Raw genomic sequence first — 26,140 nt, 5'->3', positions numbered from 1 at the left:
TTTTCCTGCCCCAAAAGGCTTCATCAGAAGCAACCTTCAAAGTAAAAGATCACATGGTCTGATCAGGCAAATGACAATAAGTGGGATAGTTATGTGTGTAGCAGTTCTCCACATCTAAATGAGAGTACGTCACAATGCCATAATAGAAACTAAAAAAATCTATAGCCCATTGCCATAGATTTTCCCAAATGGACAAAATTAAAAGATCAACTATCAGTTCTTCAATTCAACAAACATTCACCATTTTTTAAAATTAAATTGGACCTCTTTTCGAACTATTTTCTTCAATTCAAATGCTGATTCTGTTCAAAGGAAAGAGGTCACAAACTTCAGTAGAGAAAAATCTGATCTGAGTGCCTGCATGTTGTATTTGATACATGGTGTATCACAGTCACAGAAAACATTTCTGTTGCAACAGCAAGTGTCAGAATAGGCCAAGGAGATGGAAAATTGATTGATGTTCTGTCTACAGACAAACATTTCTGAGTAATAATGATAGACTGAAAGTTAAGCCCATTCCCCCTTGTGAGATGCCTGCTGTCTACACATTTCTTCTCTTGGTCCTGGACTCAAATACCAAAATATAACAGGATAAGATTCTTTGGGATTCCTTAACATAGTCTCATTTCAAAAGAAAAAACAAGTATGGGGGGTTTAAAATGGGAAAAGATAAAATAGCTATCCACAATAACAAATTATAAAGAAAAGACAAAAGAAACAGGTTACAGCCAAAATCAGCTGTCCTCCAGAGGTATCCACCTGGAGCACTGGAAGTTCTTTAGAAATCAGTAAGCAAAGTAAAGCTTTGCCTTGAGACTCCTTCCTAGATGCCTAGCTCAGGCCTACCTAAGAATCTAGAGAAATTTGGAGTGATAGAATTAAAAATTATATTCAACAAGAATTGATTAATTTTCTATTTCATAGTGATTAGTATGTTCAGCAATGGGTATCCAAAGGAGAAACAAATCACAACCCCCTCTCCCAAAGAGTTTACAGACTCACAAATGAAGCTTTCAATTCCTGGCATATCTCAAAAACAAACATTTTAAAGGAATTTTGGATGAGCAATATATGGAGCCAAAACTTTCCAAGAGATGTGACCTCAACAAGTGAATCCAGTTGAAATAGATCCCAGCTCTGGTTCCTCCAAAGAGAAGTATGTCTTATTTCTGGTTTCAGGTAGCCTGAGGTCTCTGTGATATCTGGAAAACTTTAAGCAGCTCTTCTTTTCATAGAGCAAAGTTAGTCTTGACATAAAAAAGAAAGTACCTAAATCTTGAATTTTTCCTGATCATCCAAGATATCTAGTCCATGTGGATTTCTAACCCACCAAGACATGGAGCTCTTTGAAATTAGATTCGCAACCAATGGAATGAAGGCTCCAGAGCTTCATTCTTCCTACAAGCTGCCCTCTCTCTGAGCTCTCTTTAAGTAGCTGAGGTGGGCTTTTAAAAGTTAGGGGAACAAAGATGAATTCTACTTAGGCCAATGAGATCTTTTTCAGATTCAAGGTCAACTCAACACAGCACAAGCTATCTTTTGAGTCTCCTCCAGCACTAAGACAACAAGAGGAAACTGTAAAACATGATATGATACTGACTCTTCTTTGTGGCTCCCAAACAACTTAGATAGTAACCTAGCAACCTGGTTTTACAGACAGGGAAACTAAAGCAAAAAAAAATGTAATTGTTCAAAATAACACCAAAAAAAAAAAAAAAAGCTAAGTGTTCAGATGTAGAATCCCTTGCATAACCACAAAGTGGTATGTATCCATCCAATGAGTATATGAATATGTATGTGTGAGAGATAGGAGTAATCCTATTCCTGATTCCGTTACTGATTCCAAAATTAAGGACTTGGCTATAAGATTCAGAGAAACAGAACTTCTTGACCCTAAAATCAAAGACTCGTTCACAGGGCTCAGAGCTTCTAGCTTGTTTCCAAACAAAAGGTCAATCTGAAGTTTGGGAACGAGGATGGACATGGCCAGGATGGTACAATAAGAAAGGTTCAGCCTAGGACAGGTCTCTCGTGTGGCTTACCTAACAATTCAAGATCTGGTTGATAGAGAAGGAGCTCACATATCTGCTTTTGATCCCACTGCTAGGACATGGCAACATCATGGTCATGATTAACTGATACAGGAATTAGGAGAAGAGAGTCTGAGAGTTGGGAGGAGGGTGCCACTGGTGATAAGAGAATGAGCTGAGAAAACAAGTCTGTAAAAATGACTGATCCACACTGCACAACTCCCAACTCCCCATTTGGAGAGAGGAGTTGGAAAGAGAGAGAGAAAGGAGAGGGAACAGTAAAGAAGGAAAGAGAAAACGACCACAGGGCTGAAGAGGAGTAATAAGGAGGGAGAGGAGAATGAACACAGACAAGAGATGTCACAACTTCTTCTAAGCAAGAACAAGTAGAAACACATGCACAGCATGAAGACAGTTTTAAAGGGGAACCTAGAGACTAACAAATGGCCCCACTTCCCAGGGGAGTGCAAGTAAGAGAGTGAGCTTGGTTCCTGCACCCATCAAGACTGTGAGGTATCTAGCCTGGAAAGGCGGCAGGAGGCTTTCCTAGGTTGGGAGTATTTCCTGGCTGAAGAAGAGAAGTGGCTAGGGGAACGGAGGGGAAGGGGGAGAAAGCATTAGCATGCTCACAAACCCCATTTCTAAGTTTTCCACCACAATGAGATGGCATCTCAGCTGCCACAGATCAGCATGGCCTGAGGAAAACATGGTAGAAATTAGTGAAGAAAGTCAGAAAGGGCTGTGGAGGGGTAGTCAAGTTCCTTGTATCATCTGGAATAATAGTAGAGCTGAACCACTCTTGGGAAACTAGTGAGAGCTGAGCTGGTCCCCAGAGGCTCCCACATCCCAAGAGATGCTCTGGAGCAAGAACACTAAGGAGTCACAGGGGAAAGAGGGAGGAGGGGGTGACAGTTCAATCACTCACTCGAAAACTCTGGTACACAAGACTAGCAGAAGGCCCCTGGGGCAGGTGAGCTCATAAAGCACTCCACTAGTTCTTCAGTACCCTCACCTATGCTTAATGACTGTAGTATAACACCCAGTTGACCCCACATAGGATTTCAGCACCCTTGGTTGCTGACAACTTTATAGTCCCAGATCATAAAGAAATGGCAAGGCGACCCACTTTATGAGAGATGACTCTTATGACTGAAAGAAATTTATTAACCCTCAGTCCTCTCTGATTGGAGATCGTCACTCACTCTTACTAACTCTGAGAAAGAAGAAATCCAGGATGCCTTCATCTGGAGCACTCTAATCACAGGGGCTGCTCTCTAAACTACTGTCTAAGGTTGGAAAGAAGGGAGCCCATGACCAAAGAGGTTTCTTCTGTGCCTGGTAGAGAGGGGAGCTCTCTAGCATCTCCAGATCCTTTCAAATGACCTAAGCCCTGAGCCCCCTGTTTGGAGGAGTAAGGCCAGGTCAGGAGCAGAAGATGGAGAGCTTCTTCTAATTACCAGAGAGAAGAAAGCCCCAAATCAGGCAGCCCCAGAGCCTGCCTCCCCCCCCAAAAAAAATTCTCTCTGATTGGATAGATCCAAGATCCTATCTTATGGAGCACCTAAAAGTCCCCCTCCACAAACGTCTCTGCTGAGGGGTTTGAAGTGAGTAGCACTGCTGTCCTGTGGCTATGGGCAACTGTAAACATTCCTGCCTGATAAAGGGAAGGTTACATGTATATATGGCTGAGAATAGGCTGGGGGAGGAAAGGAACAGAAAAAAGCGAAGTGGGAATATTGCCCTGCTGTCAGCCAGGTATCCCTACAAGTATCTCTGCCAGGACAAAGATATCACCAAAAGCTATCACTAATTGCTATAACTCATGGCAAAGAGCTGAGACAGCTCTAGGCCAGAAAGGCCAAATTAAAGGGAAAAGTACAGAGGACATTTCAGCAAGGAGCCTGAAAGGGGAGAGGTTTCCAGGGGAAGAGCCAAGTCTTCCAGTAGCCATACCTAACATTTCTTTGGAAACTTGGACAAAGAATTAATCAAGGGGCCTGAGTGACCCCAGAGTCCTCCAAGGATGGAGAGATGCAAAGCAGATCCCAAGCAGTCTAGACCTAAATGGTACATCCAGGCTTCCAAGGGACTGCTTTTACATGCTGTGGGCAAGTTGCCCTATATGAGGAAAGTGGTCCCTAGAATCAGGAAATCTCTCCTGGAGGCTTTCCCAAGGGGCTGAGGTGTAGAAGGTAGGAAGGCCAAAAGTAACCCTGAGGTAGCCCTAGCGTTCCTTCCACCTAGGCATTCCTTGTGGCATTCCTGAGTGGAGAACTCAGAAGCCAAGGGCAGGTGGGCTAAGGGGGTAGGGAGGAGGGAGGCAGAAGGAGTCCGTTACCTCCCCAAAGATGGGGGTAACCAGAGGGGATATGCTTAGGCATTTCCCCTCTAATTCCCCTTTAAAGGAAGCGATGGCCCTGGCAAAGCCCCGTCAGTCAGTCTGTCCATCCTCCCGCTCGTTCCCCCCAGCCCCCGCCCCGGCCCCAGCCGGGTGTTCGCGGAGCTCCCTTACCTATTGAGCTGAGGAGAGGCTTGTCTCGACAACACTGCCCAGATAGCTGAGATCAATCAGAAACAAAGCAGTTATCAACACCAGCAGCGCAGCGGGGGACCACCCCCCATGCCCAGAGGGAAGGGGAAGAGGAGCACGGGGAGCCGAGAACCAATAAGGCAGGCCAAAGATGGGAGTGGGACAGGACAGGAAGGGAGAGAGACAGAGAACCAAACGGGGAGAGATGGAACGAAGCAGATGAACAGGCTTGCACAAAGCACAGACGACAGCTGCGACGCACAGCATCTCCTGCGACCGGAGACAGGCGGGTGGGGGTGCGCATCTCTAGATAACAGGGGTTCCAAAGCCACAGGAAGTTGCATGTGGTCAGCCCAGTTACAGGCTCTCCCCCACCTCTCCCTGAATCCCCAACACTCCCTTCTCCTCCCACCAGCAGCAGCCAGGCTTGGTGCTGAGGGTGGGAGGTAAGGCTTGAGACTTCCAGGTACCAGAGGGTGGGAGTGAAACATGGGTCCCTACGTGTAGGGAGGCAGGAGAGAACTAGTCTCCCCTCCTCAACCACCTCTCTGTCTTTCCTAAGATCATCCCAGGCTCCTCTGGGCTGGGCAGAGCAGGGCGGGGCAGGGTACTCTCCGGCTCCCCTCCAACGGGCGACTACTTCAAGAAAAGAGACCAAAGGACGGAACCAGAGAGAGAAAGAGAGAAAGGAAGGAAGAGAAAAAGAGAAAGAAAGGGAGGGGGAGAGGGAGATGGGATTCAAAAAGACATTACAGACTCAGCAGGCTGTTCTGGGCAAGTCAGAGCAGCCCAAAGAAGATGGGAAAAGAGGAAGAGAGAGACAGAGAGGAGACAGATTAAGAGTAGGGGTGAGGAAGGGAAGAGGAAAAAAAGGAAAAGAAAGGAGGGCCAGGGAAGGAAAAGGCAGAAGAGGAAGAAGATGGACACAGACAGGTGTCTTGGGGGTGACTCTGGTACCTGGAATACCAGCCGCTAGAGTATAGGGTGTGCTCTTTCTGCCGGGCCGATCGCGGGAGCTTGTTTGTCTGTCTGTCTTTCTGCAGCTTCCTGCGAGGCGCGCGGGTGGGGGTGGGGTGTGTGGCTCCTGGCATGCCGTTGACAGGGCCTGAGTGTTTCCTCCCAGCCCCCAAGCCTGATGGCCGCAGCATCCCTTTCGGAGAGGCCGTAGGGACAGGGACTGGAGACCGGTGCGCGCTAGGGCTGCTAAGGGGCAGGAGGTTGGGGACAGGAGGCCCCTGCCCTGGTGATCCAGGAAAGTCACGCTCCAGGGTCCTGCTTCGCAAGGGAGGAAGGGCCGGGAAGAAAAGGAATGTGGGAGACACTCGGTGGGCTTCCCCTGGACCCACCACCCGCCCCCAATGCCAGGACCAGTTGGATTCACAGGGAAGGGGAAGAAGTCCTTGACTCCAAGAGAAAGTGACTGAGCACTCACACACATACAAGAGGTCTCTCGAGCTAAAGTACCAGTACTAAGACCACCCCTTCCTCTACCCCAGCTACTCCCACCATCACTCCCAGTGACCTTAAATGCCTCCTAAAGCTCTGGTGGGATAGGTGGATAAAGGAGATCCCTCACGCCACGGGCTAAGCGCCTGAACAGGTGACCCCCCTCCCTCTGCCAATGGCCAGTGGCCACACCCTGACCTCTGCCAATCAGAACTCGTCTCCCAAAGGGATGCTGCAGCATGTCCAAACGAGCCCTGTCATTTGGGTTGATGAGAGGGGTGGAGGGGCAAGGAATGGGGGGAAGGAAGTAGACCAGGTGAGGAGGGGAAGGGGGCAGCCGCAGCATACTCACCCTGAAGTGGATAAGGTTGTTGGTGGGGGCTCTGGTCTGAGCAGCTCCTCCCCCATCCTCCTGGGGGAGGGTGTCTGTCCGAACACATCCAGGTTGTCCGCAGGCCCGGCAGGGCCCTGGGGCGGGGAGGGATAGCCAGTGGCCAGGGTGGTGAAGCCCATGGCTGGCCGATAACTGGGGCTATCACCCCGACTGCTCTGGGAAGGGGAACCCGTGGATGGCGTGGACTTGCGGGAGAAGCTGACTGCGGCGGGTGGCTGTAGGGTTATCTCCGATATTTCTGCCTGCTGCAGGAGGCCAGGGCGGGGTCTCGCCCGGGCCGCGAGCTCTGGGGAGCCGGTTCGGGAGCTTAGGGGACTTTGGGTCAGAGGCGAGAGCCGCGAGGGCTGTAGCACCACTTGATGTAAACTGGGCTCGGCTCGCCTACCCTGCCGGGGGCTGGGCCTGGGCCGAGGCTGGGGCTCATACCACCGGGTGTCCAGGCTGAATGTGCTTGGGCCGCCATGACCCGAGGGCTCAGCCGGCTCGGGGTAAGGCAACACCGGTATGCCCATGCCTTGGCTGGTATGTCTGAGCTGCCCTTGGCTCACCAGAGGTTGCATAGGTTTGTCCTGCCACTTGGTGGCGGCGGGCACTGCGACTGGACCTCTGCCAGGTGACTTGCCTGCCCAACTCTTTGGTGCCTCCAAAGATAGGATACCCGGGTAGGCTGCGGGCACCTGGAGGGAGGTGGGGGGCAGTCCCCGGGGAAGGCAGGCCTTTGGCTGCAGGCTCTCTGCCACATCGCAGGGGTGCAGCTGGTGGGGGAACATCATGGCTGGGGACTCCAGGCCACCGAAAGGAAACTCAGGTCGGCCCCAGGGCTCTGGAGAGCGGCCTCCCGTGGGTGTCTGAGTCAAGGGCAGCGTGCTGTTGGAGTTATTCTCGCCGTTCTCCTCGGGGATGGTGGGGTGACCGAAAGGTCCCTCAGTGTGCAAGGGCGGGGATGACATGACGGAGCTCAGGGGGCTGCCTACTTCAGGCATGTAGAAGGGCGGGGGCTCCACTTCCCCAGGGCTGCTGCTGCTGAGGTAACCGTAGTACTGGCCATGGTGGAAGGGCCGGGGGCCTGGGGGCCGGGCCTGGCCCGTGGCCTGGAGCCGACCTTCCAGACCACTGGGACCCTCCAGCCCCCGTGGCTGGAACCGGGGACTGTATGCTGGTGGCGGCAGGTAGGACTCTTGGCTGGATGACAGAGGGGTCAGCTGAGATTTGAGGGCAGCCACCGAGGTGGGCACTAGTGGGTCGTCATTTTCCTCGTCTGATTGACGGAACTCCGGGTACATGTCAGTCTCCTCCGCAAAGGGAAAGCCTTCAATGCGCCGGCTCTTCATTGAGGGCTCCATGTCGGTGGGATCCATCACAAACCGGCCGTCAGGGCCACGGCTGATGAGCTCGATAGGAGTGGTGGCCTCCGCCTCTGCCTCCGCTTTGGCTACGCTGTACTTTTTGCTGCTGATGGCCCGCTTGGTCTTCTTGTATAAGGACAGCTCCTTCTCCCGGCTGGGGCTCAGCATCCTCTTAGCTGCGGGCTGGCCCTGGTCATCGGAGGATTCTGATGGGGCTCTTAGTGTCCGGATACTCTCAGGACTCACTTTTCCAGAGGATAAACTGGGCAAAGAGGCAAAGGACACAGTGAGGGAGAGAAGAAATAAAAATGGGCATCCTTATCGCATCACCATTTTATTCTTTCAGGCCACTCTATCCCCACCCTACACAATAGCACCCAAAATAGGGTAATGAAGTAACCAGCTCCACTTTCTGCAGGAGTACTAGTTTCTTTTTATTTTTGTTTTTTTAAGTTCCCACCTATCATTCATCCGCATGGGCAGATTCCAACAAAGAAAGTCCCTCTATCAATTCTGATCACAATGATTTTTGCAATAGTCTTAGAGACACTAAAGGATACTGGGAAAGTGAGTGAGTTATTCAGAGTCACACTGCCAGTATGTCACAAACAAATCTTGAACCCCGGTTATCCTAAGTCAGAGTGGAGCTATCTATCTGCCATACCAGGCTGATTCTTATTTTTTAGATAATAACTGAAAATGTCCAATGTTTAGGCTGATTTCTACCCCAAGACTTGGTTGGTATATGTTTCTCATCTATCCCCCTTTCCTCCAGTTAAACCCATATACATATTGTCAATATGCTTGGGGAATATAAACTCATTTTTAATACTAGTTTAAGCAAAGTAGTAAATCTGTTAGGTGGAAGAGTAAAGTTACATTAATGCATGCATTCCCATGGCCAAAGAGAAATGGTTTTTAGATTATCTGCTAATTTGGATTACCTACACTATTGCTCCCTTCCATTAGTGTAGATAGCTTAGTGTTAACTGTAGATATTTATTTGTTCATTCATTCCTTCAACAAACATTAACACTAAATGCCTACTAAATGCCAAATATTGAATGACTGGAAACTATAACAAGAATGATGTTGATAATTAAAATTAAGAGTCAACATCAGGAACTGTTTGTGACACTGCTGAGTACCAGATGAGTCCAGATGTTTAAATGCTGGGGAAAGATATCTAAAATGATCCCCAAATTCCAATGGAATTCTTTCCATACCCTAAGGATGAGAGCAAGAAGGAACACACTCCTCTCTCACTGATCTCCTCCACCCCAAACCCTTTTCATGCTTCATGGAGATACTCACGGAGACTCCAGGCTCTTCCTGCAATGAGTGATGGAGAGTGGAGGATCTAGAAGGAAATGGAGACAACATGCTGAGGTCTAAGAGACACAGCAGACAGAAGCCATAAGTCTGTGCCACTCACTGCTGGCAAAGGGACCCAGACCTCAGGAAGGGAGAGCCACAGTATAAGGAGAGAGCTCTTTACCATAATTGGCAACTCTCCAGTGACTTCCCGATCTCAGTCCTCATTTGAAGGAAGCCAGAAAATATGGGTAGGCCTCTTTCCCAGGTTACCTGACTCCCCCTCCACAAAAGGAATTCTTTCCATCACCTTTAGCCTCCACCACTGGCCCTTTCCCCATTGGCCCTTCTTGTTTCTTATTCCCCACATTTCAAATTACTTGATACTTCACTATCAAGCCTTTCTACCTTAGTAGACTCTCTTTTTTCCAAGAGGCTATCCCAAGGCTACTCAAGTCACCATACTCTGCCCTACTTACCAAAGACATATGAAAACAAAAGGGGCCACATCCACCCAAGCCAAGTGCTGAGGTATCCTTGTAGAATATTCTTTCTATGTTATAGCTAAGTAAACTTCATTAGCCCTTAGCACAGTGCGAGGCATATAGTAGGCACTTAATAACTGTTTATTGATGGTTGGATTACATACAAATTCTTCATTTTGTGCCAGTCCTATATCTAAGCCACAGTTGTACTGTCCTGATTCAGGGCTATCCATGACTGAGACCATGCTGAAGGGCCAACTTTCCCAGTGGAAATAGTGGCGAGGGGAGGAAGGGGAAGGGGGAAAGGAGGGCTCCCTGGAACCAGGCCCAGTAGGTGTGCCATCCTTAGAAGCCAAGAGACCACTCACCTTTTTTGCGTTTGAGCTTGCGCTTACGCTGTTTGTTGACAAAGCAGGCGGCCAAAGTGCTGAAAAGGATGGCTGCTGCCAGGAAGCAGATTGTTGCCACAATGCCAGCCAGCACAGGGCGGGCTAGCCCATCATCCGTCAGATCAGGCTGTGGGAAGATGTCTGCCAGAGACAGAAGAAACACTTGAGTCTCAAATTTTCTGCACCTTCCCCTAGCCAGGATTAGTTCATCTTCTCTATCTTTATGAGAAACCACAGTAGGATTGAGCAGTAAGATTTGTCTGATACTATTTCTCGTCACATAAACTATACTCCAACCAAACTGGACTACTTATTTGTTATTATCCAAAAGCCATTTTGCTCTCATCATTTTCCGCATCAGAAATGCTCTCCACATCTTTATCTATTGATGTTCCCTACATCCTTCAAGTCCCAGGTCAAATAACACTTGAAGCATTTCCTGACACTCCTACCTGAAAGTAATTTCTAATTCATCTGATCTCAAAGCACTTAAAAGAAGCAGTTGGAATAAACTCCGCATATTATCTAGTTAGGTCTCTTTTGCTTTACAACTTTCCTAAAAAGTGCTCATCCACTTCCAAGGATGGGGGTCTCACTATCTCCTAGGGTAGCCCATTCCATTTTTTTCAACCGTTTCAACCAATAGCAAGTCATCTGACTCTCCTCTGCTTTATCTGTCTTTTATTCTTAGCTCAGCCTTTTGAGAAGCTAGCCTTCTGGGACAGAACTTTTAACTCCTCTCATTTATTTAATCTCATTCTAACTCGAGTTGTGATAATCAGTAATTATACTGTTTCGTTTACTTGTTTTATCAGTCCACTAGACTATTTGCTCCTTGAGAACAATAATTTTATCTTTAAAAGGCAATTTCCTCAGTATATCTGCAAATCTGTGGTCCACACCAAGAAGATTAAAGATAGGAGGAGTATTTTTTTTTGGTGTTGTTTATTTGTTCATTTTTAAGGGATTCTGGGCTTTGGAGCTGAGAGGTTCTCTGGGGACAAGAGGAAAGATATGGATTAATGGGGAAAAAATCCTTCAACTCACAAAAGAAAAAGAAAACAAGGATGAGGGTTATGAAATAAACAGATCAGACTGTCTCACAGAAGTCAGATTAGTTAGATCATAATGTTATATTTCAAAACATTCTTCTAATTATTGTAAAAAATTTCAGCTATGATAGACTTGGCACTTACTCAGCCACACAAATCGCTCTGGCCCCATAGACCCAAATATTGTAAGAAATAATGTCAGTCTCAGAAGAAATCATGCAAAAGGAGGGCACTGGTGGAAGACCTTTTCATTTTAAGATCCTTTCCAGCTCTAACATTCTAAGATTCTTTGAGTGTAAAAGAATTTTAAGAAAGGGGAAAAAGAGGACATAGCCATAATGGTGTTATTTTAAACAGAGGCTACTCCTTGTTATTAGTTATATATTTACTAATACAGGTACAGTTTTAGTTTAATGGAAAGGGAATTGTACTGGGAGGCCATGTGATGTAGGAATGCTGAATATGAATTCAGTATTATCTGGATTAAATTCTAGCTTTGCTAAGTGTGACTTGTGTGACTTTGACCATTTGACCTCTGGGATGATCAGTTTTCTCATCTGTAAAATGAGAGTCATCTGTAACATAAGAGAGGGGGACTGAACGACCTCTAACTATCCATTCCAGCTCTAAATCTGATCTGGATTCTAGTTATGACTTCTGCCAGTAATAACGTAACCTTGGGGAAGCTGTTTAATATCTCTGAGTCTCAGTTTCTTCATCTGTAAAATAAGGTTAGACTAGCTGAGCTCAAGGCTAATTTCTAATTCTAAATCTATGTTCTGCTTCTTCATCTCTCTATCTCCCCTAACTCCTTATATAGTACTTTTGCATATAGGAGGTATCGAATGCCCACTGTAAGAATTTTTAAAGTTTAGTAAATGAAGAAATGATTCTCTATGAATGAGTGGCTGGGTTTCGTGAGGATCCAAATGAATATCTTAGAGGAAGGAGTTTACAAATTGCTGCATGTAAATGTTGAGTCCATTTTTCCTCATATCCAGCTCTTTGTGACCCCATTTAGGATTTTCTTGGCAAACACCAGAGTGGTTTGCCATTTCCTTCTCCAGCTCTTTACAGATGAGGAAACTGAGGTAAACAGGGTTAAATGACTCACCTAGAGTCTGAGTAAGTAAGTGACTGAGGCCAGATTTTAACAGGGAGATCCACTGCACTGCCCAGCTGCCCCATTTCTCGGGGAGGAGAGGGGGGATAAGAGATACAAAGGACCTAAGCCTCTTCCATTGGGAGTAAATACACGCTTTCAAATACAAACTTTGGATTCAGGTTAGGTTGTGGCAGTATAGAAATAGGCACTGAACTCATGATTTCATTGCTATAGGGGACTCCCAGATGAGGACATTCTCTCCACCAGTGCAGTTTGCACCTTCTGTGCAATTTATAATCTTAAAGAGTTGCTGAGATGAAGTGAGAGGACCATGGTCAAACAGCCAACATGGGCCAGGGAGGGCATTTGGACCAGGTCTTCTCTGCCCTCGGGGCTATCTCTCCATCTGCTACGTCATGCTTTTCCTTAGCAGCAGTATAAAACATATATGATATAGCATATCCTGACTGATGACAAGTATACTAATGAATTCTGGAAAATGGAGGGGGCAGATAGAATTTTGATCTATTAGACAAAACTTCTTGGTCTTACAGTAAAACATTAAAAGCAACCCCAGTGGTTGGTTAGGTAGGGGTCGGGCACTGTGTGGAGCGGCAAATGAGCCGCATCTAAGCTTGCTGGGTGCAGAGCAATTCGGAGAGACCCTACGTCGTGTATTCTGGCCTTGGCAGCGAGCCTGCTCCCCGCTGCCCCATCTCCCTGGGCCTCCTCTCCCTGGGGCCGCGCCAAGGAGGAGGTGTGCTCTGTTCTGACAGCTAAGGCCGAGCCTTAATTAGACAATTGCACTAGATGAGACAGAGGGGGTTCTCCAGGCCAGCCCCTGCACAAGTGTTTGCACTGCCTGGGCTGCTTCCCTATTTAGCCCCAGGGACAGCTGTAGGGACAGTGCTACAAAGGACCCGCCTTCAGGTCGGTTAGCTGGAAGGTCTTCTATCTCCATTCTAAGGTCTCTAACCTTGCTTAGGGGAGGGAAAAGGGGAGTAAGAGGGAAAGCCTTTGTTTAAACCTACCAAGAAAAGTGTAAAAGCAGGCCAGCGGCAAACAATACACATAAATAAAAACCTGAAGAAAGGGGATTATTTTAGCCTGAAGAAAGCTAGGGTGATGAAAGAAGAAGAGAACAATGACTATAACCACGTTCTTGCAAAACAAGCCTAATTGTCTTTTAAGGAGGCATATAATGCACGGTATTCAATAAATACTTGTTGAGTTGTTGAAAGAACTTTCCCCCCATCATTAAGAGACTTCAAAAGGAACAGAGACTAAAATTGAAGCAAGCAAGATTTAATTTAAACACCAATTAACATTATTAGATTCTATAATGAGGGAAATGGTTGAAATTCTTTCTGTGGGTGTCATGAAGAATAGGTCAGACACCTATCTGTTTAGGTTGTGTTAAAGTACAATGCAGAATGGAAGCTAAATGGATTTAAATGGCCTCAGAGAGATTTAATAGCATCTGTTGTTTCGTTTCAGGTTCTTCCTCGCTCTCCCACCCAGCCTCTTTCTCTGTTTTGAGTGCTAAAGACCCCTAAATTTACTCTGGAGCCGAGGTCCTTGTGTGTATGTGTGGAGGGAAGGACACTCCCCTCTAAACCTACCTGTACTGGAGACGCCGGCAATGTTGCTGGGCTCACTGATCAAATCCTGCATGACAGCCAGAACTCGGAACTCGTACCAAGTGTCCTAGAGTGCCCCCCCAAAGGACAATACCTTGTCAGCTGATTGGCCACCACTAATCCTGCCTCGGACCCCTCTCAGAAACAAGGGGGTTGGGATTAACAGAAATAGTGTTGCATGAAAAGGGGGAGAAGGAGAAAAGAGAAAGTGTGAGGGGAGGGGACTATACATCCAAACAGCAAAATTTTGCTTTTCTCATCTAGAGAGAAAAGAAGCTTTAAGGGAGCAAGCCAGAAGATTCAACTCAAAAGCTCTTCCTACCCTTCACATTGCTACACAAGCATGATTCCAAAGACATACTCAATTAAGTACAAAATGCTTCCTCCAGCTGCCTTTGCTTATCTCAAGTTAGGTTCACAGCAAGGAAGTGGATTCCATGGTTTGGAATGTGTCCAAATATGGACCAAATTGGGAATACAACTCCCCAGATTCATGTATTTGCCTCTCTAGCTGCCTTCCAGGTAATCTCCTTGGAGGCTCCTTCTTGGACCAGAAGAAAGTTGGTCTCCCTGAACCTCAATTCTCATCTCTTTAGTTCAAGATTTAGGAAGCTGACCCAGAGACAATCAAGTAGTTGTAACCTTGAAACTACAGTTTTCAAGTTGGGGGTCAAACAAAGCTACCAATGAATCTGAGAAAGGCACATGTCTTCTCCAAAATAGGGACAAAGAGGAGGTCCAGGATAATCAGGGTAACAGTCTTGAACCAACCTCACCTGTGACAAGTCCTTAGCAAAAAAGTCTCCATCAGTACCCAGGATCGCATCATCAAGAATCTCCCAGCGCTCTCCAATGCGGAACTCCATGATGTAGTGGTCAATGGGAAAGCTGTGGTTGGCGGGTGGAAGCCAGGATAGGAGCACACCCTGCTGGGTCCGATTGGCTGTGAGGCACCTTGGTGGGGTAACCAGCACCAGGGGTTCTGGAGTTGTGATAGGGAATGCTACAGTGGAATTTAAAAGGGCAAAAGAAATCGTCATAGGGAATACAGAGAGGTTAACACTCTCTCACTTCCATCTTCTAGGTCCCTTCTAACAATGTTTACATCCCAGAGGGGTCATGGTACCAAAGTAAACTTCATGACTCCTAATGCCCCTCAACATTAAAATCTCCAAAGTTTAATGAATTAGTTTTAGGGGGGAAAATGGAACTTCAATGCAAATATTTCCTTTATACAAAAGAAGAATCCTGTTAGGACTATCTTAATGATTCTCAAACTTAAAATATCCCACTTTCAGATTGCTCTGGAGAACCCATTTGAAAAAATGTAACTAGCATTTATGAGAAGGCACAGGGAGGTAGTCCTAATAAAAAATAGTTTTGGGTTTTCTCTCAAAGAGATAAAAATATTTCCTAATATTCTCTTGTGGGCCTCATGGGTTTTGATCCTCCTTAGTACAGATGGAGAAAAGGAAATCCAGAGAGAAGAGCTATACAAAGCTCCAGGCAAGTAAAGGACAGGCAAGCATCCTATCCCCTTAGCTTCCGTCCTCCCCACTGGGAGTATAATGATGTCCTCTGGGGGTGAGGACATCTCTTGGACTGATCTGAACCATGTGCCCCATGCTAAGCATAGAGAACCTATGAGGTTCTCTAGGAGTTTGTTTACAAGAAGCAATAGGCCTTTGGGTGGCAAGATGGTTATATGTGCCACAGGCCACTCAGTACAAAGCAAAACCTGAAGGATAGTATATAAAGACTAAAGATCTCGGGCTTTTTTGTCTTCATCCCCAGGCGCCAGGAGCTGCTCACCTAAAGTGTTCACAGTGACCACCTCACTGAATGAGCTAGTGCCCAACTTGTTTTGTGCCAGGACACTGAACTGGTATGCTGTCTCAGGTTCCAAAGTGTCCACCAGTAGCCAGCTTGGTCCAGGAGGTACTGGCAGTGACAGCCAGTCATGAGGCCCAAACTGGGCCCGCTTCATCCTGGTCAAAGAGAAGAAAAGGAAGGAAACATAGGGAGGGGATAAAAGAAAAGGCTGATTCCACTGGACTAGGAGGCTCCTTGGAGAGTTTTAAAGCAAGTGGTGGTAGGTGGGCCTGCATTAACTAAGCACAAAAAAAGAGATAATGACCAGGGTGGGATAATTTGGCCAGTGAAAGCTGGGCTCGTCCCCATAACTTCTGAGCAGAAGCAGCTTCCAGGGGTATGGGCCATTGATGTATTTCCAATGGAGACCATTTCAGAGAGCAATTTAGTCCACAAGCCATGTGAGGTATAGGATACACAATTCCACCCTGATGATAAAAAAGATGATGGCCTATCATGGCTGTAGCTACGAGTAAACATCACCCATTTTCTCAGGCTCTGTTATTGAGGGAAGGATAGACTACATGGAACAAGAAAGCATCTTGACAATGGAAAGAACAAAAAGAGTTATTGAACAATGGTAGAATTCAGCAAGGGACCAGAGGTCCTACTCTCTTGCCCCTTTGTAGTCCGGCCACTCTCCCTCACAGGAAAAGAAAAACCTTGGCTTAAAATCACTCAAGAACTACAGAAGTTCTCAACCTGGACTCCACAGGCTATGTATTGATTTCAAAAAGTGCAAGAACTTGAGTGAGATATCCCACACCCCCCCCCAAAAAAAATCTTTATCTCAATATTATCAATGGTTTCCTTTCAAATTCCATATTTAATTTTTGTCATATAAAAACATTATTCTGAAATGGGGTCCATAGCTTTCACCAGATGGCCAAAGGGGTCCGTAATACAGAAAAAGTTAAGAACTCCTGGGTCAGTAGTTCCAAACAAGGCTCCCAAGTAAAAATTGCCGTTCAACACCCCAATCCAGCCCTCCACCAGCAATGTCAGGGATGTTCCAAGAGGCACAAGGCCTTGATACTTAGAAAAGGCACGTGCTGCATGAAAAGGGCTGAGGGGGATGCCTTAAGAGCCGAGGACTGGTATTTCCTCCTGATGTTGGGACTTGGTCTTCCTTCTGCTCTCTACCTAGCTTACTTCAAAGTCTAAAGGTGCAGTGCGATCACATCCCCACAGGGAGGCAACATTGTCCCACTCAACAAGGCTGACTTTTGGAAGCAAATTGGGCTAGAGAAGGCTGACCATCAGAGTAACCCCCTGGACCCAAGGACCACTACCAATTTTTCCTGGCTGGGTGGGCAAGGGCATTTTTTAAAGATAGGAAGAAAGAGGCACTAAGCGTTCTTATAAAGGCACACAGGCAGTGGTGGGGAGGGGTGCCCAAAGAAGGGAGAAGGAATGGGAGAAGGTGGGATAGAAAACAGGAGGCAGAGCATTCTACCCCCCACTCACCCAGGGTACCAAAGCGAGTTATAATGGCAGAAAGGACATGGAGCAGAGCTAAAAGCAGCAAGGGACCCCCCCAGGGCATTCCCAGAGTCTCCTCCCATCACTCTGTATCTTCAGTGCTAGGTACAGAAGTCAAGCCCACACCTCCTTCCTTAGACCCGCAGCCTCAAAAGTTCTGTGACCTTGCAGATGTCACTATGCAGTTCCCAGAAGATTTGGCCTTTGTTGCTTCTTCTCTTCTCTTATTCACCAAAGGACATTTTATCCCCTCTCTACCCCTTATGGTGAAGATCAATTGAGTCAATATGGGAAGTGCTTCACAAACTCCAAACAAAATAAAAACGTTATTATTATCATCACTTTCATTATTATCATCATCATTATTATTTCAGGGGACTGTGGTGACAACAAAAGTAAGTCCCAGCCTCAACTTTTGATCTACATCTAATCCTGTTTAATTCCTCCAGCTGGCCTGGGAAGGGGCGAGGAAGCAAAACCCAAAACAATCCTGCCCTTCCAAGCTGGTCATATTCCAAATAATATTTAACAGGGCAGGGGATAAGCTAGGTCCAAGAGGATGTATGGAACAGAGAAATAGGGTTGGGTTTATTAATAGACCCTGTCCTTACCCCCTGCCTTTCCTGAGACCTCTAGGGCCTTCTTAGGCAGCCAGAGTTATAGGTTAGCAAGTGAGTTTCAGCAGGAAGCAGACCTCCTCTGAGTTCACCAGATGTCAAATTTATCCTCCATTAACTGGTTTCATAAACTCCTAGAGTTTGGAAGGGGGATTGTTATACAGTTAATTATTCTCCCTATGGCCACAGCTTAAAACAAAAGTATAGATAGGAACCATGATACAAAATAAAAGGAGGTGATATTCCAAACTGGGAACCTAAGTGGAGGAAATACCCAAATCAGAAGGAAGGAAATAAAATGGAACCGTGAGCATTAACCAGTATCAGGAGGACCTACTTGGGTTCTTAATAGAATAGTGATGGAGATGGCCCACTTGGTAGAAGCAAAAGAATTGGGGTGTCAAACAACCTTGTAAATGAATAGAAATAGAGTCTGGGGAATTTTCATCAAGTCATATTGGCAGTTGTCTCTTTCTCCTTCTACTAGAAAGCATCAAAGGGCCCTTCTTCACCCAGCACAGACCCCTCCACCAGCGTCCCTTATGTCCAAGCTAAGCATGGAGAAAGAGCCATTGGCAGTCTTCACTAAGGCAAGACCTATCAGAGCAAAAGAAAGCCGGGAGGCTTTGCCTCTTCCTGTTCAAGGACACTGTCCATGCAGGGCGCTGTGACTTCCTATTCAGAATGGGCTGGAGGGGGAGTAGGGTGGAAAGGCAGTACTCAATAAGAGAGAAAAAGTGCTGTTGCTATTGATCTTTTGCTCTCCTTTCTTTCCTGCTCCCATTCCTGTCTCTGGGATCCCTACCCTTCCATCTACCCACCCACCATAACTAGGTTATCCATATCCCTGTATCTGCAAAATTCATTGAAGGAACTAAAACCCAAAGTGTAAAAAACCAAGGACCCAGGGGAAAAATCAGCCACCCTAGATCTGAGGCCAGGAAGGTTACAGCCGCCTCTCCTGGAGCTACTCAGGAAGGGACCATACAGGAATCTGGCTCTAGGCCTTGGGCTTGGTCATCTCCCCAAAGTCCGAAGGATCTTTCATGGCACCATGGCCTACCCCAGTCGGTGAGACAGAGAAGTCAGAAAGCAAAGGAGGAGGGAGAAAGGGTAGTGAGATGAACCAGGAAATTGGCAGCAAAAACAATCTTCTGGACAATTTGTGCTAAAGCCTAAATGGATCCCCTAGATCCCTCAGATCCTGAGGGATGCTCTTAGTGTCTGTCTCGGCTCCCAGGACTATCCTAGCTGCTCACCCCACCCTCTTCACTGCCTTGGGCATCTTTCTGGTCAAAGATCCCCTCCCCCTTTTTGCTATTCACTATCCGCCCCAGGGTAATGGTTGAAGTCAGGAGGGAAAAGCAGAGCAAAGCATGCGGGGGTGACTCACAGAGGGCCGTACCAAACTGAGAATGTCTGATCATAGCCGCCGTCATAGCCTGGCTCCCAGGACACATTGGCAGTCGTCATGGAGACAAGGACCCGGACGCTGCTGGGGGCATGAGGGCTGGTGCCTGAGAAAAATGGAAAGAAAAGACATGTATTTGAAACAGATCGAGCTGGCCCTCGAGATAGGGATGCTCCCTCCAAGTCCCGAAGGAGGTTAACAAGAACGGTAGCTGAGGGGAGCACTTCTGAACTGGGACTTTACTGGTCAGCCTAAGATGAGGATGGGAAACCTAGGGACCCAAGAGTCCAACACCATCTATGGCCCGCCAGAGGCTCTATGGAGACTAGAGATGGGGGATTGCAAGATGGAGCAGAACAGAGTCCTTAGCTCTCAGGTGGACTCCCTGTAATCTTAGGCTAGAGAGAATAAAGAGACCACCCCTTAAAACAGGACCAGGGGGGTATTACATTTCACAACTGCTGGTGACCCGCAAGGAAAACATTGCTCCTCTGGAAGGGATGGTCTGGCCTCCAGGTGGGCTGAACAGATACCTCCGTCATACAATAAGTCACCCACTCCTCTCAACCAGTAAGCCCCCAAAAGGGGCAGAGCAATGACGAGCTGGGACGGGGGTCTGGCCGGTCTGAACGCTCAAGGGAAAAAGGGGCTGCCTTTTGCCCTTTCTTCCTTCCCTGGATTCCCTCTTTCCCACACTCTCCATCATGCCTTCTTCTCTTTTCCAACCTGCCTCTCAGGGCATCCCCTTCAGGCTTTAACTGAGTACTCATTTCCTCCAGTGCCTTTTTAGACTAATACCAGTTATTCCAATCACTTCAATTTCTCCTCTCAATGCTTAAGTACATAGCCCTGAAGTGCTGTATAAATGTCTATATAGGTCTGTTTTCTGTACTTTATGTCCATTTACTGGGCTTAGACTGAACTGTGAGCTCCGATCTCTCCTACAGAGAATCCCACAGAAGCACAGGGAGCCCTCGGCACCAGCTGCATCCCTGACCTCCATCACGGGGCCCCAGAGGGCAGGGATCACACCCAAAGAACTTGCTCTGTATGGCAGAGAGGGCACGGAGAATGTCAAGGCCACACCTTCTGTGGGGCTTCTCTTCCAGCTGTCTGCCCCCTCTCCCCTGCCCCTGCCCAGGTCCCCAGGGCCAAATCTCCCAGGCGTACCAATTACTGTGAGGTGTGTACTGGCAGTGATGCTGGTGACCACATTGGTGGCAATGCACTCCCACTCTCCATGATCCTCCTTGCTCAGGGCGCGGAACTGAAGACTCCCGCTGGGCAGGGCATTGTGCTTGCTTCTGCTGGGCTTCCCTACCTTGGGCAAACAAGGGGGCAAGGAGAAGGGCAAAGGGAGGAGGGAAAATAGGAAAGGTGGAAAGAAGCCACCAGCATCTCAGGAGCCCATGAACGGGCACAATGCCGACAAGGGCACAGCGCCTGGATGCCCACCCTGCACACCTCCCCGAGCACCCAAAACACAAGGCCAGGACCCTCTGGCCTCCTGCCCGCTCAACCAAGAATCTATGTCAGTGTCAGAGATTATAAACTGGGGATTGAGCTTCCCTGGAAAACCAAGTCAATCTCCCCAGTCATGGTTCCCTATATATCCTGGACACTGAAAGTACCTTTCTCCAGGTGATGACGGGGAAGGGGTCTCCTGCTGCAGCACAGGGGATGAGCAACTCCCGGCCAGCCTCTTGCCTATATTCCCAGCCCGGTAGCACCGTAAAGTAGGGGGGATCCTTGGAAGAAAAGTACAGATACACACGGGCATATGTTCACTTGGAGATGAACACTTATACATACAAACACACACACATGTGCTGAGAAAGGCCCAGTTCTCTGCCTGGCATCTCACCTTCAGGACAAGCCGTGCAGGAGCAGACTGGCCCATCGTCCCCAGGGTGTTGTAAGGCACACAGGTATAAGTGCCAAGAGCCTCCTCCGTCGCCTCTTCAATGCGGATAGAGCCATCCTCCATCAGGGTCCAGCCCAGGTTCTGTCAAAGCATGAACAAGGGGATCAGCAGAGAGCCAGACCAAGCAACATCAGTCCCCTAAGTCTCTGTCCAGGTTTTCATCTTGGGTCAAAGACAGAAGATGAGCAATCAAACTATCAAAAAGCTGCTGTTTCTAAATTACTGTCTGAGGATCTATAAGGGGATAAAGAGAAATAAAAGACAGAATCCATGCCCTGGAAGGGACCAGCACTGCCTGCCTCTTCCCACCCCTAGAAAAGCAGAGGCCTTGGGCGATTATCTAATGAGAAGACAGAGACCCAGAGGGTTATGGATCCCCTGTCACCTTCTCAATCTGCAGGGGACGGCCGTCTTTATTCCATTTGACCAGGGTGGCAGGTGGCTCAGCGTCTACGGGGCAGCGGATGTAACCATGTATTCCTACCGGCACATATATTACTGGTGGCATATTGAGGACACGGGCTGGGTCTGCATGGGAGGCAGGAAGAAGAGGAAAAGAGTAAGGGGAAAAACAATAGAGGTAATTGATTTTTGTTTCTTCTTCCCTTTCCACCTCCATTGCAGGCAGGGTCTCCCAGAGATAACCTGGACCAGAAAGAAGCCCTGGTCTCCCAAAAGGTCTTGATTTCAGAGTTGTGAAGTTTGTCATAACCTAGCTATGCTTTTCTCCATCCCTGACCATAAATGTTTTCAAGTTCATAATCTTCTTCCCTAAGAAAAAAGGATAATACCCCAGTGGAAAATCCTATTCGAACTACAAGGTATCCATGTCCAAGAACGTATCTATGTTTTTTCCTCTCCCTTTCCTGCCCAGCTCTATGTGACTCAGTCTACCCACTCCACAGCAGGTGCCCACATAAAATAGGCTTTTATGGTTCTTCTATCAAAAGAAACACAAGAGAGACAGCATGAGATGACTAACAGAGCTTCCGCTACATCCTTGGGGACAGGGATTTAATCCTGACACTCTGTGATGCAGGGTGAGTCACTGCCCTCTTAATGTGCCCCAAAAGAAAAACTGGGAACAACAAGCCTTCATTCCTGGGTAGGCAGTGAAGATGAATGAACTGACATCTTCAATGTGCTCTGAGCCCTTCAGGCAAGCAGCCTTATATAAATACCAGGCCAAGTTATATATTTAGAGGTAGATTCCAACTTTTAAATGATAAGTGTCTCCCCCCCTTCCAAGGTTTTCAAAGGACTTATGAATGGGAAAGTACTCTGAACACTGCCATTTAGCGGAAATAAAGATCCTTGTCTCGCCCACCCATAAATCTCAATTCCCTGGATTTTCTTTGAAGGCAGACAGAATGAGGAAAGAAGTACAAGCAAAGAGTGGGGCCAATGGAGAGATGGGAGGAGGAACTTCTCTGAGTTGAGCATGAGCAATGCCTGAAGCTCAGAGGATGGGGTCTTTAAATGGGATATTTCAGAAAGATCAGGGTTGCAAGGGATCATTAGTCCAAGCTGATTCAGTACAGGAATTCCCTTAACAGCAAGTGGTTATAGCTTTTTGATAAAGTAATATTTGTAAAGTAATTAGTAATCTTCAAAAGACTATGCTGGCTATCATTATTGTTGTTATGTGTATCTAATCATATTGTAAGCACTGTGAAGCATCCTGTTCTCTCCTTTTGTATCCTCCAAAAGGACATCTGTACTGTGTATATAGAAACCACTTTATATAAATGATTTGGGGCCTATTTGTCCTAATATAGGTTTTCTCTTTTTTTTAAATAATTGGGGTTAAATGACTTACCCAACTTCTAAGAACACATTTGAACTTGGGTCCTTCTAACTCTAGAGCTAGTGCTCTATCCATTGTACCACCTAGCTAAATAGCCTCTCAAATCTTTAAAATCTGAGAATCTAGAGTATCTGCTATCATACAAGTTTTCTTATGCTGCAAAGATAAAGGAGAAACAGGGCCCTCCTCTCTCAACATAATCATCCCAGGACTGAAAAATTTAGAATATCAAGTTGGGGATTCTGTCAGAGAGAGTTGGGAATTCCACTGAGGACAATGGCATGGTGAAAACAGAATACCAAATACTCAGAGGAACAAGAAGATTTTATCACTGCCTCTTCTCCCTGTCTCCAAATCACATTGCTAACACTAAGGTTTCACACCATCATCACCACCACCATCAATCTGATCTGGCTTTCTAAGGTGTGAGCAATTTCCCAAGACAGCCACAAGAAACAGAGATTTTGCCACCAGCAACAACAATAATGTGGAGTTTTTTGTTGATGAAAACTTGCATAAGTCAAAAGGAAGGAATTAATCCTCATTAGTCATTATTCTCTCCCCCTTTTCACAGTCCCAATTTGCCAAAAGAGGGGAGAAGGGAATGACAATATTAGGCTGCTGGAGCATTGCCAATTAGCATGATGAATTATCATCCACCTCACAGGACTCACATAGGCATTAAGTCTCAGAGCGGGAAAAGTCCTCAAAAACCACCTGAGCCAGAAGCTTCTCCACAGTATCTCCAACAAGTGGGTCACCCAACTTTCAGCCAAAAGCCTCTATTAAAAGTTTAACTACCTCCCAAAGCAAAGTCAGCAAGATTTTCCTTACATAGAGTTAAATTATCTCTCTCTCTGCCTTAGATGCCTTTAATTCGACCCTCTGGAATCATATAGTCTTATTCTTCTTCCATATGACGGCTTTTCAAATACTTGAAGGTAGCCAGAGTATAACTCTGCCTTCTTCCCTAATCTTCCTAATTCCTCTCCAAGAAGCTGTAGCATTTGCAAGTCACACCCACGTAAAACTATCTTGGCAGACAGGATAAACAATTGAGGATAAACAACGGGGCTCAAACCCATCAGGGAATTAAGAAGATGTCTACCCCAAGCATGTGAAGACTTCTCTCCCCCATGAGGAAATGACATTTGACCAAAGCAGGTGCTGTGGAGCCCGAAGAGCTTGGCCATCCACTGCATCCTGGGTCACCACCACCCCCATTATAGTTTGTGTCTGCCACTGGGCTTTCATGACTGTAGAGGAGAAAATGAGATTGATGTGCAATTCTTTCTCTTTTAAATCCAATTCATTGACGAATCAACATATCATTCGTGTAAATCACCAATCACTTTCGAAAGTGAAGGATAACAACTATTCCTCAAAGCTAAACATAGTCCCATTTCTTTTACCCACTCTCCTATGACATGATTTTGAGACCATTTTCCATCATAATGACCTTTTTCTGCGGGCTCTCTAGCATATCAATGCCCTTTCTAATATGGTCAGCCAGTCAGCAAACATTTATTAAGCATTTACTACAAGACAAGCATTGTTCTAAGTGTCAGGGCACAAAGAAAGGCAAAAACAGGCCCTGCCCTCAGTAAGTTCATCTTCTAATAAAAGAGACAATGAATGTGATGCTAGGAATTGAAGGCACCCATCCAGTAATCTGACCAGGGCAGATATGGTGGGACTACAGAGCTAACTAGCTAGGGAGTGTGGAAGACCTGGGTTCAAATCCAAATTAAACTGAGGAAAGTCATTTAATCTCACCAGACCTCAGTCTCCTGATCTGTAAAAGAAAGAGGTTGATATGGTTGATGTCTGAGGACATTTCTAATTCTGCATGACCTAGCTTCCTCATTAAAGGTTTGAGTGAAAACTCATCAGTTGGAGAATGGCTGAATGTTATGGAATATTATTGTTTTATAAGAAACGATCAGCAGGATGACTTTAGAGAAGCATGGAGACTTACATGAACTGATGCTAAGTGAATTGAGTAGAACCAGATCATTATACATGGCAACAAGAAGATTGTGTGATAATCAACTATATGGGCATGGCTCTTTTCAACAGCAAGGTGATTCAGGCCAATTCCAATAGATCTGTGATGAAGAGAGCCATCTGCATCCAGAAGATGGGGACTGAGTATGAATCACAACATAGTATTTTCATTTTTTTTCTTGTTATTTCCTTGCATTTTGTTTTCTTTTTCATTTTTCCCCTTTTTTGATCTGATTTTCTTGTTCAGTGTGATAATTGTGGAAATATGTATAGAAGAATTGCACATATTTAACATATATTGAATTACTTGCCATCTGGGTAGAGGGGGGGAGGGAAGAAGAAAAACAAATTGGAACACAAGGTTTTGCAAGGGTAAATATTGAAAACTGTCTGTGCATATGTTTTGAAAATAAAAAGCTTTAAAAATAAAAATAAAAATTTTAGAATTTTTTTAAAAAGATACCAAGTCTTCTTTGTCACACTGTTGACTCATTGAGCTTCCAATCCAGTAAAAACCTCACATCTTTTTCAAACAGCCATCTAGATGTACCTTCCTAATTTTGTTCTCATGGGAAAGGGTTTTATGAATCCAGTTTAATACATAAAATTTAATCCAATTAAATTTCTTCTTATTAGGTTTGGCCCAAAGTTCTGACCCCTCAAGTTCTTTCTATATTCTGATTATCATCCAACTTATTGGCTCTGACTCCCAGCATTGCCTCATCTGTAACATTTTGGAGCATTCCATCTATATCCAAGTCATTGATAAATAATACTAAACATCAACACTAGGCTTTTCTGGTGAAGGAGACGGGGAGCAGCTCATGGCCTAGATACAAACAGCCTAGGGGAAAAACCAACAGAGGGAGCCGAGGGAGATTCATCTTGGGGAAGATTTTTCTCCCCTCACTACTCTACTTTCTGGCATAAGGAAATCTTAGTTGACAGACATAGGTAAAACAAAGAACATAATTGGCAGAAGAGAATAGAGAGATGTCCTAAGGTTTGGCCCTACACTCCCTCAGAGACCTGAGGCCAAACCTCCTGAAAGAAGCATCATTGTGGCAACATGTTGTTCAAGGTGGAGAGGTGCCAGTTGGCACACAATTCCAGGGCAGTTGTCTTCATGCCAGCGAGGCCTAGGTTGTGGGCTGGAGAGAAGTAGGGCCTTGTTTCTCCTTAAGTCCTCAGGTTTGGCCATTGTCCAGCCAGGTTCCTGAGGAAGCTTTAGGAAGAGACTCATCTCAATGAAAAGGGCTCAGTCAAGTACCCAGGTTCTCATTGGCTCT

At 46.3% G+C, this 26,140-nt stretch overlaps 1 protein-coding gene across 1 annotated transcript in view; it reads right to left on the bottom strand.

Moving 5' to 3' along the window:
• The window catches only part of IGSF9B (immunoglobulin superfamily member 9B), a 59,315-nt gene that overhangs the window by 3,346 nt on the left and 29,829 nt on the right, over nucleotides 1-26,140 (bottom strand). Inside the window, exons 8-20 of the mRNA XM_051986646.1 lie at nucleotides 21,423-21,565; nucleotides 20,978-21,118; nucleotides 20,745-20,861; nucleotides 20,284-20,434; nucleotides 19,108-19,219; nucleotides 15,544-15,719; nucleotides 14,508-14,734; nucleotides 13,714-13,798; nucleotides 9,914-10,075; nucleotides 9,061-9,106; nucleotides 6,359-8,008; nucleotides 5,518-5,832; nucleotides 4,543-4,588 (exon numbers count right to left, since the gene is read on the bottom strand). Coding sequence (XP_051842606.1) covers nucleotides 4,543-4,588; nucleotides 5,518-5,832; nucleotides 6,359-8,008; nucleotides 9,061-9,106; nucleotides 9,914-10,075; nucleotides 13,714-13,798; nucleotides 14,508-14,734; nucleotides 15,544-15,719; nucleotides 19,108-19,219; nucleotides 20,284-20,434; nucleotides 20,745-20,861; nucleotides 20,978-21,118; nucleotides 21,423-21,565 — 3,371 coding nt within the window. The remainder of the gene's footprint in view (nucleotides 1-4,542; nucleotides 4,589-5,517; nucleotides 5,833-6,358; nucleotides 8,009-9,060; nucleotides 9,107-9,913; nucleotides 10,076-13,713; nucleotides 13,799-14,507; nucleotides 14,735-15,543; nucleotides 15,720-19,107; nucleotides 19,220-20,283; nucleotides 20,435-20,744; nucleotides 20,862-20,977; nucleotides 21,119-21,422; nucleotides 21,566-26,140) is intronic.

This window comes from Antechinus flavipes, chromosome 3, assembly GCF_016432865.1.
Source record: "Antechinus flavipes isolate AdamAnt ecotype Samford, QLD, Australia chromosome 3, AdamAnt_v2, whole genome shotgun sequence".
Taxonomy (NCBI): domain Eukaryota; kingdom Metazoa; phylum Chordata; class Mammalia; order Dasyuromorphia; family Dasyuridae; genus Antechinus; species Antechinus flavipes.
The sequence above is the reverse complement of the archived record's forward strand: the minus strand, read 5'-3'. Positions and strand labels throughout refer to the sequence as shown.